A 17,439-nucleotide genomic window follows, 5' to 3' on the forward strand; every position below is an offset into this window, starting at 1 on the left:
AAAGACGAAGTTTCACCGTGTTGGCCAGGCTGGTCTTGAACTGCTGACCTCAGGTGATCCTCCCTCGTCGGCCTCCCAAAGTGCTGGGATTATGGGTGTGAGCCACTGTGTCCGGCCTCAGAGGGTGGTTTATGGGGTGGGCTGTTTTACCTCCCATGTGAGCCGAGAAGCCCAAGCAGGGACATCACAGGTGCAGCCACTGTGTACTCTGGGCCAAGCTCCTTCTTCCCTAGCGAGCAGCTCCTGCCTGGTGCTTTGGCTATGCTGGTTGTCACTCGCACACTCAGCACTGTGGCCTGTCTTCTTGATGCCATCTGAGCGTGGGCACATGGGCTGTTCTGGCCGCCTCTGTCCTGCTGGCTGCTCTGCTGCACCCTTGCATGTGGGATTGCCCTTCCCAGGTCTGCTCAGTCAGAAGGGTGTAGAAAGGCCCTTTGGAAAAGCAGTTGAAGCTGTTTGCCGAGTCTGCCTTTGCTGACTGCAGCCCCAGCACTCATTTGCAATTTGCATTTGCAGTTTTCTTCATTTCACAAAATGAAGTGAAATACATTAAACAGCAGAAAGACCTCATTTAAGGAAAGGTGAGGCTGGATGTGGTGGCTTATGCTTGTAATCCCAGCATTTTGGGAGCCTGAGGCAGGAAGATCACTTGAGCCCGGGAGTTCCAGGCCAGCCTGGGCAAAAAACCAAGACCCTGTCTCTACAACAAATTAAAAAAAAAAAAAGAAAAGGCTACTTGCTGCTCCAGAGTGGTGGTTCTTGGCTTTGAGGATTGGCTGAACTGGGGCTGGACTGGAATGTTCTGCCTGGCTCTCATTCCTCCTCAGCCTAGGTTAGGGCTTCCCATGCCATGTGATGCCATAGGAGGCACTCCTGGCCTGGGCTCCCACTGGTTCAAGTCCCTCTCCTGTGGCCTGGGTGATGCTGCTGGTCTCAGCATCAGCCTGGAAGCCAGGATACCTGAGCAGGGACATCACAGGTACAGTCACCTTGGACCAGGGGCCCGAGTCTCAATCTTCCTACCTAGTGACACAGAGACAACTTATTCAAAAAGGATGAGGCCTGGAAGGAGTCCCCAGGTGCACTGAGGGCTCTGCCTACCACCCCTGTGCCTTTCCTGGGATGGTTGCCATGGTGATGTGCCTGCAGCGCCCAGTGAAGCAGGAGAAACAGCCAAGGAGAAGCAGCCGCCATGGGGCTGCCAGGCCGCCCTGGAGGCTGTTGGGAGCATGCGGCCACTTGCTCCTAGACTGCCAGGCCCTGCCCGAGCTCCTGGGCTGTGCACAGTGCTCAGAGCTGGTAGACAGATGGTCTGACCCAGTCAGGCCCATTCTCCACTCCCTGGCTTCAGGTGAATCCAGAAGCCCAGCTCTATCCCAGATACACTTGCTCCAACCACTCACACCACGCTGCCTTTCATAAAGGACCCACCGCAAAAGACAAGTGAGGAGAGCAGTTTCGGGCATGTTGTCACTCACGTGATCCAGAGAACCCCACGGGAGAGAACGTTTGTGGCAGGGTGGAACAGCCACCATCCTCTGTAGCCCCGCCTGCTCCTCACATTCTCATTGTTTTGGAATAAATCCCAGACAGCAAGACACTTCCCCTGTAAGTGATTCAGCCTCCGCCCCTGCACAATAAGGACTCTTAGAGCACAAAGCCCAATCCCATTATTACACCAACAAATTAACAAATTCGCAGCAATTCCTCAATGGCAGCAAATACCCATTCTGAGAGCTTAGATTTCCCATTCTTTTGTGGTCTGTGTTCGCTCCGCTGCTGGACTGCCCACACGCTGTTCCAGGGCCCATTTCTCTTCATAGCGTCTGTGAGTTGTGTATATGTTTTCATCTGACGTAGTCACAGTCATAGGGACCGTGCGCTTCCCCAGTTTAATGTCCTCGGGAGCCTTTTTCCAGGGTTCTGCAAAGCCTCTGTGCTGGCCTTTGTTGTGGTTGTGTAATGCTCTGTGGGGCTGACGTGCCCGGGCGCCCCTGGGCTGGGGCCTGTGCTGTTCCTGGCCCTTCACTGCTGTGAATGATGCCCAGGGCTCCCTCACTGCTTCTGCTGTCGTGTTCCTGGGAAGAGGGACCGTGGTGGGGACCAGGCACAGGGATGACACGAGGCTACCCTGCCCCTGCCCAGGAGGGGGCCTGGTGGCCGAGAGCTGCTGCTGAGTGTGGCCCTGGTGCTCTCTGCTCTCTGCAGCCTGGCCTGCCGGTGGGCTCCGTCCCAGCCCCCGCCTGCCCTCCGCCCCTCCAGCAGCACTTCCCGGATCCAGCCATGAGCTTCGCCCCTGTGCTGCCGCCGCCCAGCACCCCGCTGCCCACGGGTCCAGGCCAGCCAGCGCCTCCCGGCCAGCAGGTGAGTGTGGCACCTCCTGTGGCCACTGTCGCTCTAAGCAGGCAGTCAGCTCTGCTGGCCCCTGGGCCCAGGTCTGTGAGCACTTCCCTCAGACCCTTCGCTCACATCCTCTGTGGTTCCCCCAGGTATTCGGTGTGGCCGAGGGAAGGGGGTAACTCTCGTATGTGCATGTGTATATGTGTGTGTGTACGTGTGTGTGTGCGTTTGCGTGCGTGCATAGTGTTTGCAGCACCCTGCACATGGAAGGCTCTGTTCACTCAGAACATCTCTGCAAGATCTGCTGTGCCGTGGCTCCAGGCTGACTGGAGTTATCTGAATGTGTGTATGTGTGATTGTGCAAGTGTGTGTGCAGGTATGTGTGAATGTGAGCGTGTCCGTGTACGTGAGGTTGAAGGTTGATATTCTGTCATGTGTAACCAGTGGGGTGCGCTTGTCTGGGCAGATTGGTGGTCTAAGAGGAGCTACCTTCTCTTCTTCCAGCCTCCTCCGCTGGCCCAGCCGACACCTCTGCCGCAGGTCCTGGCCCCACAGCCTGTGGGCCCCCTCCAGCCAGTGCCCCCCCACCTGCCACCGTACCTGGCTCCAGCCTCGCAGGTGGGGGCCCCTGCTCAGCTGAAGCCCCTCCAGATGCCACAGGCGCCCCTGCAGCCGCTTGCTCAAGTCCCTCCGCAGGTACTTCTAGGTTGATGGCTGCCATCAGTGGTGGTGCACGCTTTGCCAGGCTCTGGCTGGTGCACCAGGACACCCACAGAGGGGGTTGTCTGTGCATGTGACCTGTGACCTGGGGTCGGGCTGGCCAGGGAGTTGGGGCTGGGCTGGGGAGTCCGGGCTGGGCAGCGTGGGCTTTGTGCACAGTCATGCACCAGGAACGCTCCAGGGACCCACACAACCAGCCACGTATCCCTTGGTGGGTGGCTTGGCTGCTGTCTCCTGCCCTCCAGCCTCACCTTCTCTCCCAACCTGGCAGGCTGCTTTTGGTCCTTCCAGGCCATGACACCTTCTGGGCTGTGAGTGTCAGATGGGGCCCTTCAGGGAGGGCAGGCAGCCCAGCACCCCATCACCTGGCACGCTCCCAGCAACATGCCCATCTGCCCTCAGCGTACCCATGTGCCCAGGCTCATCCAGGATAGGAAAAGGCTTGTTAGTCCAAGGTTGTGGACAGCAGTCTTGAGGTGGTTGCTGGGTTGGCACAGAAAGCAGGTGAGTTTGCCTCAGAGGAGCGTTCTTCCTGTGGAGCTCCCCCAGGGCCATGCGGCATGTGGCTCCTTGGAGTTCCAGAGCTAGCCTGTGGCATTGCTGACTGCAGGGAAGCCCAGCCAGCAAGGCTCGACTCACACAGCAGAAGTGACTTCTGCTGTCTCTCTCTGGGGACACTGTCCATCACTCGAGGGACCCGACTGCATGTAACTGGTGCAGAATGATTCCGGGGCCAGGGCACCGTTGCCCAGGTAAATGGCATGGAGGATTCTAGGTATTCCCGAGGCCTTCGGTGACCCAGACTAGAAGTGTGCTTCACTCTGAAGATGGGGCAAGCGAGTGTTCCCGTGATTCTCGAGCCCCACCTGGAAAATTCTTTTGTGTTGTCTCACCCTGCTCAGGCCCAGATGTCACCATAGGACGTTAGGCAGCTTCAGAGTCTAGTGAAATCATGATCTTGCTCGTTCAGACAGACAGGAGTTCATGTGCATTTTTGCTGCCTCTTGACTGCATGGAGGTGTAGGCCGTGACACACACCAGCATGCACGAGAAGGCTGTCAAAGATGGAAATGCTAAGTCCACGTGGCCGGGCGTCAGCCACCCCCAGGAGGCACATGCATTGCTGAGAAGTATAGGCGAGGTTTCGGGAGTCCCTGCTGTGGGAATGCTGGACAGGATAGGGGTGTCCCCGGAGCCAGCTAAGGTGGCTCAAAGATTTGCTTTCTCTGAGAACCCTCTGAGAAGTTAGGTTTCAGCTTGAATTTGTGCATGTTGCAGGGATCAGGCTAAGCTGATTTCAGATGCTCAGGGCCAGTCTGGTGGCTCTGGCAGTCCCAGCCCTTCCAAATGAAAACTCTCCAGGGCTCTGAAGTCACTCCTCTATGATTCGTGGTCACTGCTCCTGCTGCTCACACTATGTGAGCTGCCCCTGACTCCCTCAGAGCCCCCAGCAGGGCTGTCTCGAGTGTGGACACAGGGAGATCTCCTTGCGCTGGACCGGGGGTGATCTAGCAGGTCGTTCCCAGCCTGCCAACTTTCCTTTTCTATTTGAAGAGCTTTACATGATTGGGATTTCTGCTTCTGTTGGGTTTATCTTTGGGTTCCCTTCAACAGCAGCTACACAAAGGTGTCTCGGAGGGAAAGGGTCATGCTGTCTTCATCCCATGTCCCCTCGTCCCCAGTGACTGTGGCTGTCCTTGCATGCAAGTGCTGTGGTCAGGGACCCTGGTTGGGGCCCACACTGACACACTTCTGTGTCTTTTTCAGATGCCCCCGATTCCTGTTGTGCCCCCCATCACGCCTCTGGCGGGAATCGATGGCCTCCCTCCGGCCCTCCCAGACCTGCCAACTGCGACCGTGCCTCCCGTGCCACCGCCTCAGTATTTCTCTCCAGCCGTGATCTTGCCGAGCCTCGCTGCCCCACTCCCCGCTGCGTCCCCAGCCTTGCCTCTGCAGGCTGTGAAGCTGCCTCACCCCCCTGGGGCACCCCTGGCCGTGCCCTGCAGGACCATTGTGCCAAATGCACCGGCCACCATCCCCCTGCTGGCTGTAGCCCCACCGGGCGTGGCCGCCCTGTCTATTCATTCTGCTGTGGCCCAGCTCCCGGCCCAACCTGTATACCCAGTGGCCTTCCCACAGATGGCACCCACCGACGTCCCTCCTTCCCCCCACCACACGGTGCAGAGTATGAGGGCCACCCCTCCCCAGCCGGCACTGCCCCCACAACCTACGCTACCCCCGCAACCCACACTGCCCCCACAACCTGTGCTGCCCCCGCAGCCGGCACTGCCTGTGCGCCCTGAGCCCCTCCAGCCCCACCTTCCTGAACAAGCTGCTCCAGCTGCTGCACCAGGGAGCCAGGTAATCACCTGCTGGGCAGGGGCTCACTCTCCCAGCGTCCGGGGACCCTCAGGACCCAGAGATGCAAAGGACTCTTGGCTGCTCTGTCCTCCCGCTCCCTTCGCTGGGCCTGTGCTATCCCTGAGCACCTTGATTGAGGGGCAGCTGGGGGCCAGGCAAGGAGGCAGCTCTGCCCGGGGTCGCCTCTCTCAGGAAGAGATGTGTGTGAGATTGAGGGGGGGGGCTGGCACCAGCGCGGGGCATCTGCGTTTCCTCCATGTTCTGAATGCTCAGGAGATGCAGGAGTCTGTGCCTGATAGGTTCTGTGTCCCTCCCTTCCCACGGCTCTATGGCCCCTGCTCTTGTGGTGTCTTTGTAGCTGCCCTCACCCAGGCCCGGTCTGGCAGCCTTGGTGTGGCTGGCATTGGGGCACAGGGCGTCTGTCTGAGGTCCGCCCTTCAAAGAGCACCTTGTCAGGATGAGGCAGGGTGACAACCCCATCTTAAGGAGGGCAAGGAAGCGAGGCCAATGGTGGGGTGGGAGCTGGGGGCAGATGGCACTGCTGGCTGCAAGGGTGGTCATGGTGGGACCTGGGGCCATGTCCTGGTGTCAGGTCAGGTGGATACCTCGTGGCAGCATGCTGGCTGGCTGTGAAGGGGCGCTCTGGAACACAGGATATGCACCCCACTGGTGGGAGGCCTTCCCACAGGGATCTACACCCCTACCCAGTCCACTCACGTTTTGGAGCTTGCAGACTATTCTGTTCCAACTTGAGTGAGGGGAGAGGGGCTGGCATGGGAGCCTTCCCACCTGGGCATTCTCGCACCTGGGCCTCCTTACCTGGGTCCCATCCTTCCTGGCATTTTCCCACCTGGGCCTCCTCACCTGACCTCCTCCTACCTGGCTCTGAGCCCTGTCAGTCCTGTAACTGTGGCACAGCCCTGCCTTTTGAGCCTCAGCCTCTGCAGGAAAGTGGCTGGCGTGGCCCTAACGTGAAGGGGTCTGGGGTGAAGCATCCCTGGTGCCAGGTGCCCCCCAGCTCTCTTAGTGCTGAATCCAGTCTGGAGTGAGCTGCGCCACTGTGAACCGTTCCTCCTGGCCATCACTTCCTGCTGTCTTATCTCCAGAGGGCTTTGTGTGTAGAGAAGGAAGGGGTGGTACATACTGGAGAGCAGGGTGGTGTTTGATTAGACAGTGAGTGGGAAGAATCGCGTCCGTCTTGTAGCCCACCTGAGTAAGCACTGTTGGTCCCAGCAGGTTCAGTGGCAGCTCAGAGCCCGCTGGTTCACAGTCAGGTCTGTTTCTCAGAAAGCCAAGGGTCACAGCAGGGAGCAGGAGGGGGACTTTGCTGTCTGGGCCTTCCTACCTGAAGAGCCTTTCTGGCCACAGTTAGTGGCTACAGAGGGGTGCCCTGTGACATGTGAGGGTCACTGCCAGACTCAGTGGCTGACCCTGCTGTTTGGCTGGGGAAGGATCCAGAAGTCTGTTGATGAGCTGGGCTGGCCACCCCTTGGGGTCCCCTGAATGCAGCAGCTGGGGTGTCTGTCCAGGAGGGAAGTGGCCACCAACCAGGCTGGGGCTTGGTATTTCTGACCCCGCTACTGGCTGCCAACAGAGGGTCTCAGGGCCAGCAGGCCCAGTGAATGTGGCTGTTCCTTCCAGCCCTAAGAGGTGAGAAGTTCCTCTAAATTTTCAGCCTTCTCAACTCCAAAATGGGGGCAGAAGACAGAGGGTACTTGCACTTTCCAATCCATGGTTCCTCTTTCCCCACTTGTCTTACATTTTACTGCCAAAGAGCTTTTAGAGGGAGATGAGAACAGTGAGAAAGCCAAGCCTAAGCCGCCGTTGGCCTCCAGAAGGCGGCAGGTGTCGGTGCGCACTCTGAGGCCCTATGCGTGCTCTGACCAGGGGGCCAGATGGGGCAGGCTGCTGCAGGCCCCAAGGGGTCGTGGGGGCCTGGCTTTGATGCTTTGTGTGTCCTCTGACCCTTCAGCCAAGCTTGGCAGGTTCATAGAGCCCTGTTCCTGACCTTTCCACACAAATAGACTCTTCCACAGAAAGAGGTGTGAGAATGCCTATTTTTGTTTGCTTCTGCTCACTCCATCCGCTAAATGTGCTCTGAGACAGGGACTCCCCTTGGGGAGGGTGTGGACTGGAGAGGGGCGTTCCCATCTTGGCCTGGGTGTTCCCAGATACACCTGGGCACGGCCCCCTCAGTGAAGGCAGCGCCGGCCCTCACTTGCATCTTGTCCCCTGTGCCCCCAGATTCTGCTTGGCCACCCAGCTCCCTATGCTGTGGATGTCGCCGCTCAGGTCCCCACCGTGCCTGTGCCACCGGCTGCGGTCCTCTCCCCGCCTCTGCCGGAAGTGCTGCTGCCCACCGCCCCTGAGCTCCTGCCTCAGTTCCCCAGCTCCCTGGCTACGGTGTCCGTCTCTGCGCAGAGTGTGCCCACCCAGACCGCCACGCTTCTGCCACCAGCAAACCCGCCACTGCCTGGCGGGCCCGGGATCACCAGCCCCTGCCCAGCTGTCCAGCTGACGGTGGAACCAGCCCAAGAGGTGTGTGCCCCTCCCCCCAGCTTATCGCATGACTGGGCAGTTGCGGCCACTGGGGGTCCGCACAGTGACCTGGGGTCTTAGTCCTAGAGGTTGGGGTTGCTCGGCTCTGGGACAGTCACCCAGGTTCTGTTCTCACCTCTCCCTAGATTTCATGCTTTCTGTAAGCCACATCAAGACGGAGGGTGTGATTTTTATAGATACAGGTTTAGAGGATGCTTTCCCTGGGACAGGATGCCAGACACTGAAAAGCTTTCATAGCACCAATGTGTCCTTTTTGAGGGATGATCAAAGTGGGTTAACATTTCTGGAAAGGAAGTCGCTCCCAGCCTTTATTAATCCCCTTGGGTCCAAGCATTTCAACAAGATAAAAACCTCCATGCCTGCTCCCATTGTGATGCCCCCCGGGTCGTACCCACCTGGCTGCAGAAGAGACAGGAGAAGGCAGGGGAGCAGGCTGGGCCGAGGAGGTGGGGAGGGAGAGCTGACTGCGCGGCTGTGCCCACAGGGAGGCAGGAGCCCGCATGACCCGTTCTCTTTTCTCTGGGTTTTTATTTCAGGAGCAGGCCTCACAGGACAAGCCGCCCGGCCTCCCGCAGAGCTGTGAGAGGTACTGTGGCCCAGCCTCGACCTCGCAGGACGGGTGTGGGGGCGCAGGCCCATACAGCCACTCAGCCTGGCTCCTGCCGCTGCTTCACCTGGAACCCACTGCAGTTAGCCCTGATGCCATTAGGGGTTTTTGAAACCTGACCTGGTGGAGCCTCAGGGGCCTTCTCTCTCGGTCTTGCTGGCTGTTGTTGGAGTTTGGTAGCCGGAGGCCCCTGGCTGGGCTCTCGGTCCCTGCTCTGGTTTGCAGTGCTGAGAATGTTCCAGAACGGAGAGGCTATGGGCGGAGTTGGCAGTGCCCAGAGGCTAGGAGGGGGCTGGGAGGGTGGCTCCCTATGTACAAGGCTGAATCCAGCCCAGATCCTGGGTCTCCTGGCCTCCTGGGCTGTGGACAGAGGAGTTTCAGAAAATGAACTGTGTCCTTTTTTGAACTGTGACCATTTGTTCCACTCTTCTGGGGTTCTGGGCGCTGCCTGTGCTTGGCATTTTGCAAACTGCAAAATGAATTGGCCTCACAATAGTGGTGGATGTGTTTCTGTTGCTGTGGCACAGATGGGGAAACTGAGGCACAGGGCAGATTCACAGGTCAGGAGACTGAGAGGACCAAGGTCACGCAGCTAGTAGGAGGCCTGTGCTTCCCTCTGCCCGTGCCACTGGGGTGCAGCAGGGAGCTGGGTGAAGGCCCGGAAGCAGGCTTGGTGTATTCGCACAGGACAGGGGCTGCCTCTGTAGGTCACGAATTTGGGCCCTGGAGACTCCAGACTGTTCCGAAGAAGTTGACTTTCCCCACCATTGCCGACGTGCTGGTTGTCCTTTGGTGCCATTAATGTTCTTGGGTTTTGCTCAGCTACGGAGGTTCTGATGTCACTTCTGGAAAAGAGCTGAGTGACAGCTGCGAAGGCGCCTTTGGAGGGGGCAGGCTGGAGGGCAGGGCAGCCCGGAAACACCACCGCAGGTCCACGCGCGCGCGCTCCCGGCAGGAGAGGGCCAGCCGGCCCCGGCTTACCATCTTGAACGTGAGTGGGCGGGCCACGCGGGGGGGCGTGGCGCGCGGGGGCGTGGCGTGGGGGTGGGCGTGTGGTGGGTGCGCGCGTGGGTACGCGCATGGTGGGTGCGCGCGTGGCGGGTGCTGATGGCGCCCCTTCCAGGTCTGCAACACTGGGGACAAGATGGTGGAGTGCCAGCTGGAGACACACAACCACAAGATGGTGACCTTCAAGTTCGACTTGGATGGGGACGCACCTGATGAGATTGCCACGTATATGGTGAGGCTGAGTCTGGGTGGCTTGCCTCCTGGTGTTCCTTGGGCACGTGTGGGCCTGAGCAGAGCGCCACAGGTCACATGTCAAGCCTGGCCTTGTGTGGAGGTGTCAGTTGGCCCAGGGGCTTTTCGGGGACAGTGCTGACCTTTTACGCCTCGGGCTCTTCCCCACACTGGGCGGAAACCCCTTGGATTTGGAAGAACAACTTGAAGGATGTTCTAACCATTCTAAGATGCTGCTCCCTGAGGGCTTCCGGAGCATCTGAGCCCTTCCTCCGAATAAAAGGAAGCCTTGTGGGTAGGTTCGTTGAGTGAGGCATGGGGAGGACATCCCGGAGTCTAATGTCCTGTGGTCCTTGCTTAGAGCTTCCTCCAGCCTCGCCAGCTGGGGTGCGGGTTCTGAGCCCTGACCCATGTCCCATATCCCCTCCCAGCTCTGCCTGCATCTCCCTCTGGAGCCAGCTTCTCCCTGCCTGTGCAGACCAACCTGAGTCCATGAGCACCTTGTAGGCCTTCACAGCCCCACACCTGTTTTCCCCAGCACCTGAGCCAGGCTAGGAGTGGGGATGGTTTTCGGGCCCTCAGAAACTCTCCATCTGAAAGCACAATGAAGAAACATGGAAAGGATGCACATGTGTTCCTCAAACTTCCTGGTCCATCCATGACTGCCTCCCAGGAGGACATTCTCCCCAGACCATTATTCCTGCATGAGTGAGGTTTAGGGAGCCAGGTCCTAAAGGGGCCAGCAGCACACTGGACAGTGTTGTAGCGCTCACTCCAGATGGCCACCAAGTGCCTGAAGTGGGCCGGCATGAGTAGGGAATAGAATATTCCATTCAAGTTAATAAGATAGATTGCCCCATGTGCCTGCCTGCGGCTGCTGCATTGCACATCATCAGAAAGCTGTCCCCATTGGGCTACATCCCCTTGGCCACCCCTGCCCTGGCTTCATGAAATCCTCCTGTGGGCTTTGCAGGGGAAACCCCTGGCTTTCTGCTCCTAGGAAGCAAGTCCCTCCCTTAGTGTCTGCTTTGCAGAGACACCTTGGACAAAGCCCTCCCAGAGCCCAGGCCCAGGGCATAGTCCCCTGCAGCGTTAGAGAAATTCTTCTGACACTTGCTACAGTGGTCGGGAAGACTTCATTCAGGACTGTGGCAATAGGCGAGAGAGAATGAGTTTAACTCCGAATGCAGCAGAGACCACAGGGGATTGGTAGCAGAGGAGCAGCGTGGTGATGGGTGGCTGGAAAATAGCTAAGAGGAGACATCAAGGTTGGGGATTCTGGAGAAACTCTCATAACAGGATCTGTGCTGGGGGCAGGTGAGAGACTTTGTTCAACCTCAAAGGTGGGAGATGAGGAATATGGTCAGATACAAAGGCTGGGAATTCTTGCTACAACTGGCTTAGGCTGAAGACATGATGGGGCCTAGTCAAGCCTATTTGGAGGGTCAGAGGCGCCAGCTATGCTTCAGTCGGGGAGGAGTCTTTGTCAGCAGCAAGCAGCCGGTTCGTCAGTGCAGCACGAACACCAGGTCCTCACTGGGCCGCTGAAACTGGAGAACATTTCTTCTCTCATCTTACTGTGTTTTTAACCTGTGTCTTGTATTACTTTATACACGTGTTTCAAACAGGATCAAGCGTAATAATAAGTGCATTCCTGTGAAGTTATCACTCAGCCACCGGCTGATGCTGCGTGTGCGGCTGACGCCTCCAGCGCCTGCCTGCTGGAGCAGGAAGCCACACACGCGACATCAGCCACATGGGCCTGTGTCGTATCCATTGGCCCCCTGGTTTTCAGTCTTCTTGTGTGTCTCTGTGTGTGAGTCTTTGTGAGCTGCACACATGTAAGTCCTGCACAGTAAGCAATGTGGCTGTCTTTAGCTGTGTGCTTTGTAAAAATAGCATCTTCTCAAGCCTTGTTTTTTTCACTCAGCACTCGGATACTCCTCTCATTTTATTGCTTTTTCTGTCATCTTAGTAAACCAAGTCACCTAACATACCTGTCTGAAGCAAGCATGCTACAGATACACAAATTTGGTCTGTAAAAACAGCCCAGCAGCCCTCCTCCTCATAGCCCGTTCCTATCCCAGGGACAGACTGGCTCCAGGGACTCAAGTTGAAGGGTGGGTATATGGCCAGCGGGACAAGCTTCTGCCCGCCCTGTGGACTCTCTTCCTGTGAGCGTGAGGTACCAGCTGTCCTGAATGTCCCATCAGTGGTTAGAGGTAGGCAGGCCTTGGATTCATCATTCTGACCACGACGACCTTGCCAGCCCCTTAATAAAGGTGGAACTGCAGAAGTTTCATTTAATTGGCGTGGATTCTAATGCCAGGTTTTACCTGGACCCTGTATTTTTAGATTTTTGTATTGTTTTCAAATTAATTTTATTCTCAACACACTTAAAAAGAAACATAATAGGAAAACATTTTCTAGTTGCAAAGGGGTTCTAGTTCAGTTTTGTTTAGTGAAAGTTTCACAAAATTGGAACGTTGCTTAAATTCTCGCATGTGGCACTCCAGTCACAGCTGGCTGGATGCTCCAACTTTGGCCACAGTGTATTCCTCTTAGACAACGTCGCAGTCACATGCTACACTAAATTAAGCAGTGACTCACCGAATACAGCACAAGCCAGCACTTTGTCTAGGGGTATATGCAGGTGGTGCTCCTGGGGTTGGGGTCTGGGGTACCAGGGGAGTGTGGGGCACAGAGGAGCTCTGCTTTGCAGCCAGCTGGTTATAGTAGGGCAGATGTGCCCATCCCAGAAGGGATCTGAGACCACGGATGCCCCAGGCAGGGCCTGGAGCATCTTGGTGACTGCAGAGGTGAGTGCGTGGGAGGAGGTACCATGGCAGGAAAGGGGCAAGGTCTGGACCCCACTGGGTGGTGGCACAGGCCGAACTCTTTCATTGGTATGGTTTTATGAGATGCACAGCGTTCTCTCTGCCTGAGTGGTCAAGGATGTAGCCAGAACCGGGTGCGGGCCCGGGATCACGTGCCCATTGTGAAAGTTGGGGACTTGGACGTGTCCTGAGTCCCTGGTCTGGAGGCTTTGTGGCATTCAGGCTATGGTGTGGGACCTCCCCTCAGCCATGACAGGAGCTGCTCATTTGGACATCAGGCCACGCTTGCCTGTGTGCTGGGGCCGTAGTTGAAAGTCAAAGCCTAGGGCTGGGAGAGCAGGGGGTGCACAGACTGAGAGGTGACGTGTGGCCACCCTGCTATAACCTTCCCGTCTCCCTGTTGTTTTCTGTCTCCCACAACCTCCTGCTCTCTGGAGCCTTTGCCTTCAAACCCACCCTGCTTGTTTGTCATGACTGCCTGGGCACCTGTGCCCAAATGGACCCCTTCCCCTCTTCCCAGTCCCCATCCTTGGCCCCCTCCATCTTATGCACTCACCTGTTCTGCAGATGGCTGGATCGGCCTCAGGGTCTGTAACCAGCTCCAGCTGGGGCAGGGCAGTGCTGGCCCACGTCCCATGCTTGGCGGAGGGAGTTGCTTCTCAAGATGAGGCTGCTCTCCTCCCATCCTGGGGCCATCCATGTCACTTGCTGGGCTGTCCAGCCTCTGTCTTGGGGACCGCACCCTTTCACCATGTCTCCCCGTGGGGCCTGGTGCAGGGTAGACATCTGTCAATCTGGATGAAGACCCAGGGCGGTCTCGGCCTTGTGGGCAGTCCTCACCGGCAGTATGTCCCTTTGCAGGTGGAGCATGGCTTCATCCTGCAGGCCGAGCGGGAGACGTTCATCGAGCAGATGAAGGATGTCATGGACAAGGCAGAGGACATGCTCAGTGAGGACACGGATGCTGACCGTGGCTCCGACCCGGGGACCAGCCCGCCGCACCTCAGCACCTGTGCCCTGGGCGCCGGGGAGGTGAGGTTGTGAAATCCGGAGTGGGATGTGGCGAGAGTGCGGTGGCTGGGCAGGTGGGCGCTGCAGCTCAGTGAGCTCATTTCTGACCCTCCACCTCATTCAGGAGAGCCGGCAATCCCAAACCAACGCCCCCGTGTATCAGCAGAATGGTGAGTCTGCAACTTCCCTCCCTGCTTTTCAGCAGGCATTTGATGAAAGTCCTCGCTTAGCATCTTATCAGGGGTTTGGCCATTGCATGGGGGGATTATGGAAGCATGTGGTGACCAGGGGCCCCAGTCTGGGGACAGCTGCCCTGTCCGAGGAGCTGTCATCTGCAACCAGCATCAGGCCTTCACGAATGGTGCCCTGGGCATCCCAGGAACCAAGCCTATGCCAGGGGTCCTCTTGGGAGCTTTAGGGGCTGCCAGTGAGGCACCCCAGGTCGGCTGTGCACCTCTTGCCCTCTGGTGTGAGGGAAGAGCAGGCAGAAGCCAATCACCAAGGCCTCCTTACCAAGGGGCCTGGGGAACCACCTGCTTCATGGAGGGAAGTAATGGGGATTCATGACTGGGAACAGTGTTCTCTGCCCACACCCTTCCTGGAGAAAATCCCATAAATGTAAAGGAGTTCCCCAGACCCACTGTGGCAAGTCTGGTGCAGGTGATGGGGGTCACACCGGCCTGGAGACGCTCACTCACTCAGCGTGCTGTTTCTGTTCTGCCCTTCAGTCCTGCACACCGGGAAGAGGTGGTTCATCATCTGTCCGGTGGCTGAGCACCCCGCCCCCGAGGCCCCTGAATCTTCGCCCCCACTTCCTCTCAGCTCCCTGCCACCAGAAGCCAGCCAAGGTATGAGCAGCCCGCGCCCACGCAAGCCCCTCCCTGTTTCACGTGCAGGCCTCCTTCTGTGCATGACCCAGCCGGTATGTGCACGGTGCCCGGGGCCGTGCAGGGGGGTCACCTGCCCTGTCACCCATGGCACAGAGAAGCCTGTGGGGCTGTGTTCCTATCCCTGTTTTCTGCCGAATCAGCTCAGTCAAAGCAGCCTCCAGGCTTGAGTCTGCTCTGTTACCCCACCAAGCAGGTGGCTCGCATGGCCACCCAGGTGTGTGCTGAAGATCTCCACTGTCCTTCCTTCACAGTGTTAACCTGGCAACTGCTTGCTCCTGTCCCTTTCCTCTGCGCCGCACACCTGCAGCAGACACGCCTCTGCTGATTCTGCTTGCTTTGGGGGGTGGGGTGGGAAAGTCCCTGTTGGCGCTGAGACTCTGATTTTAAAGTGTTCACACAGACGTTTATCACTGTGCATTGATCTGCACCTGCACCTGCCTGTACAGATGCCAACAAGCCCGTGCTTTGGGCTGTCAGTTAAATCTTGATGGTCCTTTGGGAGGCTGAATATAGTCACTTGAACAGATTTAAGGTTTAATTCCCTATCAGTTGGCAGGGGAAAGTTACTGATTATATAACTTGACGTAACCTTATGGCACATTCATAAAAAATATCTGTAAATCATTTTTAATTTCATATCATGTGCTTCCAGTGACTCCCATTATCTTTGGAGATTCGTTCCCATGGGGGACAGGTCAGCCTAATAACAAAATCCAAACGAAGCAACGAGCTGAAACAAGGTGATCTCAGGTAAAAGGCTTGGGCTCAGCCTGGGCTGAGAAATCGGAGAGAAGCAGCCTTGCCTACAAGATTGAAGTTTTAAATAAGTATATGTTCATATATTACTTCTGGATTTTAATACATACACACCCAATTATAAGAAAAACCCTTCTAAGAGCTAATTTTTCCTGTGACGTAGGGGTGCAGGGGACACTGTGGTGTAAGTTTAGAGGACAGTATGGTTAATAGAAGTTAAACCCTCTTTCCTTCATCTATGCACTGAGTGACCTCAGGAAACCTGTTACAGCTGGTTTCTTTCTGTATTAAAAAAAAAAAGGAAAAATTGGTGGCAGATCTGTTAATTTAGATTAACCATCTACTGAGAATAACCAAAAAATGATAAAAGTCATCTGTGTGAAGGCATTTGAAATCTGATCATAGTGGAGAATTATTAGGCTGGGATCCAGGGAAGGATGGAGACATAGGGACATGAACCTAGTTTTGGCTCCTTTTCCCCAGGGAGCATCTCTCATTCCTGCAGGGGTGGCTGAGAGGCTGTGTGGCTTCAGCAGCAGGCTAGAGAAAAGGAGCTTATAGAGTCCAGGGCCCTGAGGGTGGTCTTGCTGAAGTGCTGTTCTGGAGAAGGAAGGACCAGCGGGAAGGAGACAGGGCTGCAGAGAGAGGAGCCCACCTCAGAGCGTCTCAGCCCCTCGTGAGGATGGTCTTGCAGTGCCATGGGTTCAGGCATGTGCACGAAAGTCCTTTCTGCAGGAAGGAATATTGTTCTGGGCCTCACGTGACTTGTATGAACAATTTTGTGAATATAATATCTGGCACATAATAAAAATGACCAAAGAGTTGGGTTCTGGGTAAGGTAGAGGGAGCACACACACTCATTTTTCTTTCCACTGAAAGGCACTGTCAATCCTGGACAGATGTGGGGCATACCTGTCTGAGTACTTGGGAAAATTTTAGCAATGGGAAGATTGGGGACACACCCCAGAATTCAAAGGGCCACTGAGCTGGTGGTGAGTTGAATGTTTTCCTCTGATATTTCCTGGTTTGAACGAAGTACAGCCCAAGGACCAGAAGCAAATGCTTTGGTGCAGGCAGGAAAGCCTCGAGGAGAGATCCTGTAGTTCCAGCTCCCAGACCAGGAAAGGCAACTCCTAAAGCTCAGAGAAGAGAGAGAACCCCTCCCCATTGCTCACCCCCCTTCTCTTGCACCAGCACCCAGACAGTTCTGTAGGTAACAGGAGCAGCAGGTAACAGGAACATGCAGGAGCCAGAATAGTGAGAGCAGAGAACCATTCTTTATTTGAGGAAGCCAGGGCTTTAGGAGCACAGAACCAAAAGCTGTCGCATTTTTTTTTCCTCTGTCCTCTTGCCACCTTGGCATTCATGGCACAGTCACAGAATTGGGTGGTTTCTGTTCAGAGGTTTGGAAAGGTGAGTCCTAGGGAACCAGGAAGTATCATGGAGAGCACAGAAAAGGAGTTTGGGAAAGTAACCCTGTGGTTGTTTATAGACTCCTGGGCTCACCCCCAACCTGTGCATGCATGCATCTGATCCTAATAGCGTGTAAGAAATTTTGGCAACTGAGTTAATGAGTAGACCTCGCCCAGGTTCCAGTACACCTGTTTCAGATGCAATTAGTACTGTGAAGGCATTAAAAGTGGAACTGACCTGTAACCACAGCCCATAGAAGGCAGGTTGCAACTTGCAGTCTGAAGCTAACTAGGTTGATTGCCTACTGAAGCAAAAATATTAACATTCATCATAGGGTTTGAACAAGTCTCAGGATTTCCTAATGTCATGAAAATGTTCAGAATAGAATTAGAAATAATTTGGCAAATGAAAAACCATGAAAATGTTAACTTGCCTGGAAAAAGATAGCCATGGTGCCAGTGACAAGATGATGTAGATTTTGGGATGATCTGACAAAAACTTTAACTGTTATAAATATAACTGAAAAAGCAGTGACAAACATTCTTGAAACAAATGATAAAGTAGAAAGTATCTGCAAAGAAACAGAAGATGCAAAGAAGAAACAAATGGAATTTTTAACATTGAAAGTTAAAATACCTGAAATCGTTCAACTGGAAAACAGGGGAGAAAGATAGAAAAAAATAAACAGAGCTTCAAGGAACTGTGG

At 55.8% G+C, this 17,439-nt stretch overlaps 1 protein-coding gene across 10 annotated transcripts in view; it reads left to right on the forward strand.

The window, feature by feature from the left end:
* WNK2 (WNK lysine deficient protein kinase 2) overlaps positions 1 to 17,439 on the forward strand; it is a 141,192-nt gene that overhangs the window by 74,417 nt on the left and 49,336 nt on the right. For all 10 annotated transcript variants that reach the window (XM_030919434.1, XM_030919438.1, XM_030919437.1 and 7 more), the window contains 10 exons: positions 2,209 to 2,364; positions 2,845 to 3,036; positions 4,828 to 5,421; positions 7,666 to 7,959; positions 8,517 to 8,566; positions 9,410 to 9,578; positions 9,711 to 9,827; positions 13,525 to 13,695; positions 13,799 to 13,844; positions 14,403 to 14,522. In XM_030919434.1, the coding sequence (XP_030775294.1) occupies positions 2,209 to 2,364; positions 2,845 to 3,036; positions 4,828 to 5,421; positions 7,666 to 7,959; positions 8,517 to 8,566; positions 9,410 to 9,578; positions 9,711 to 9,827; positions 13,525 to 13,695; positions 13,799 to 13,844; positions 14,403 to 14,522 (1,909 nt within the window). The remainder of the gene's footprint in view (positions 1 to 2,208; positions 2,365 to 2,844; positions 3,037 to 4,827; positions 5,422 to 7,665; positions 7,960 to 8,516; positions 8,567 to 9,409; positions 9,579 to 9,710; positions 9,828 to 13,524; positions 13,696 to 13,798; positions 13,845 to 14,402; positions 14,523 to 17,439) is intronic.

Source organism: Rhinopithecus roxellana, chromosome 16 (genome assembly GCF_007565055.1).
Source record: "Rhinopithecus roxellana isolate Shanxi Qingling chromosome 16, ASM756505v1, whole genome shotgun sequence".
NCBI lineage: Eukaryota > Metazoa > Chordata > Mammalia > Primates > Cercopithecidae > Rhinopithecus > Rhinopithecus roxellana.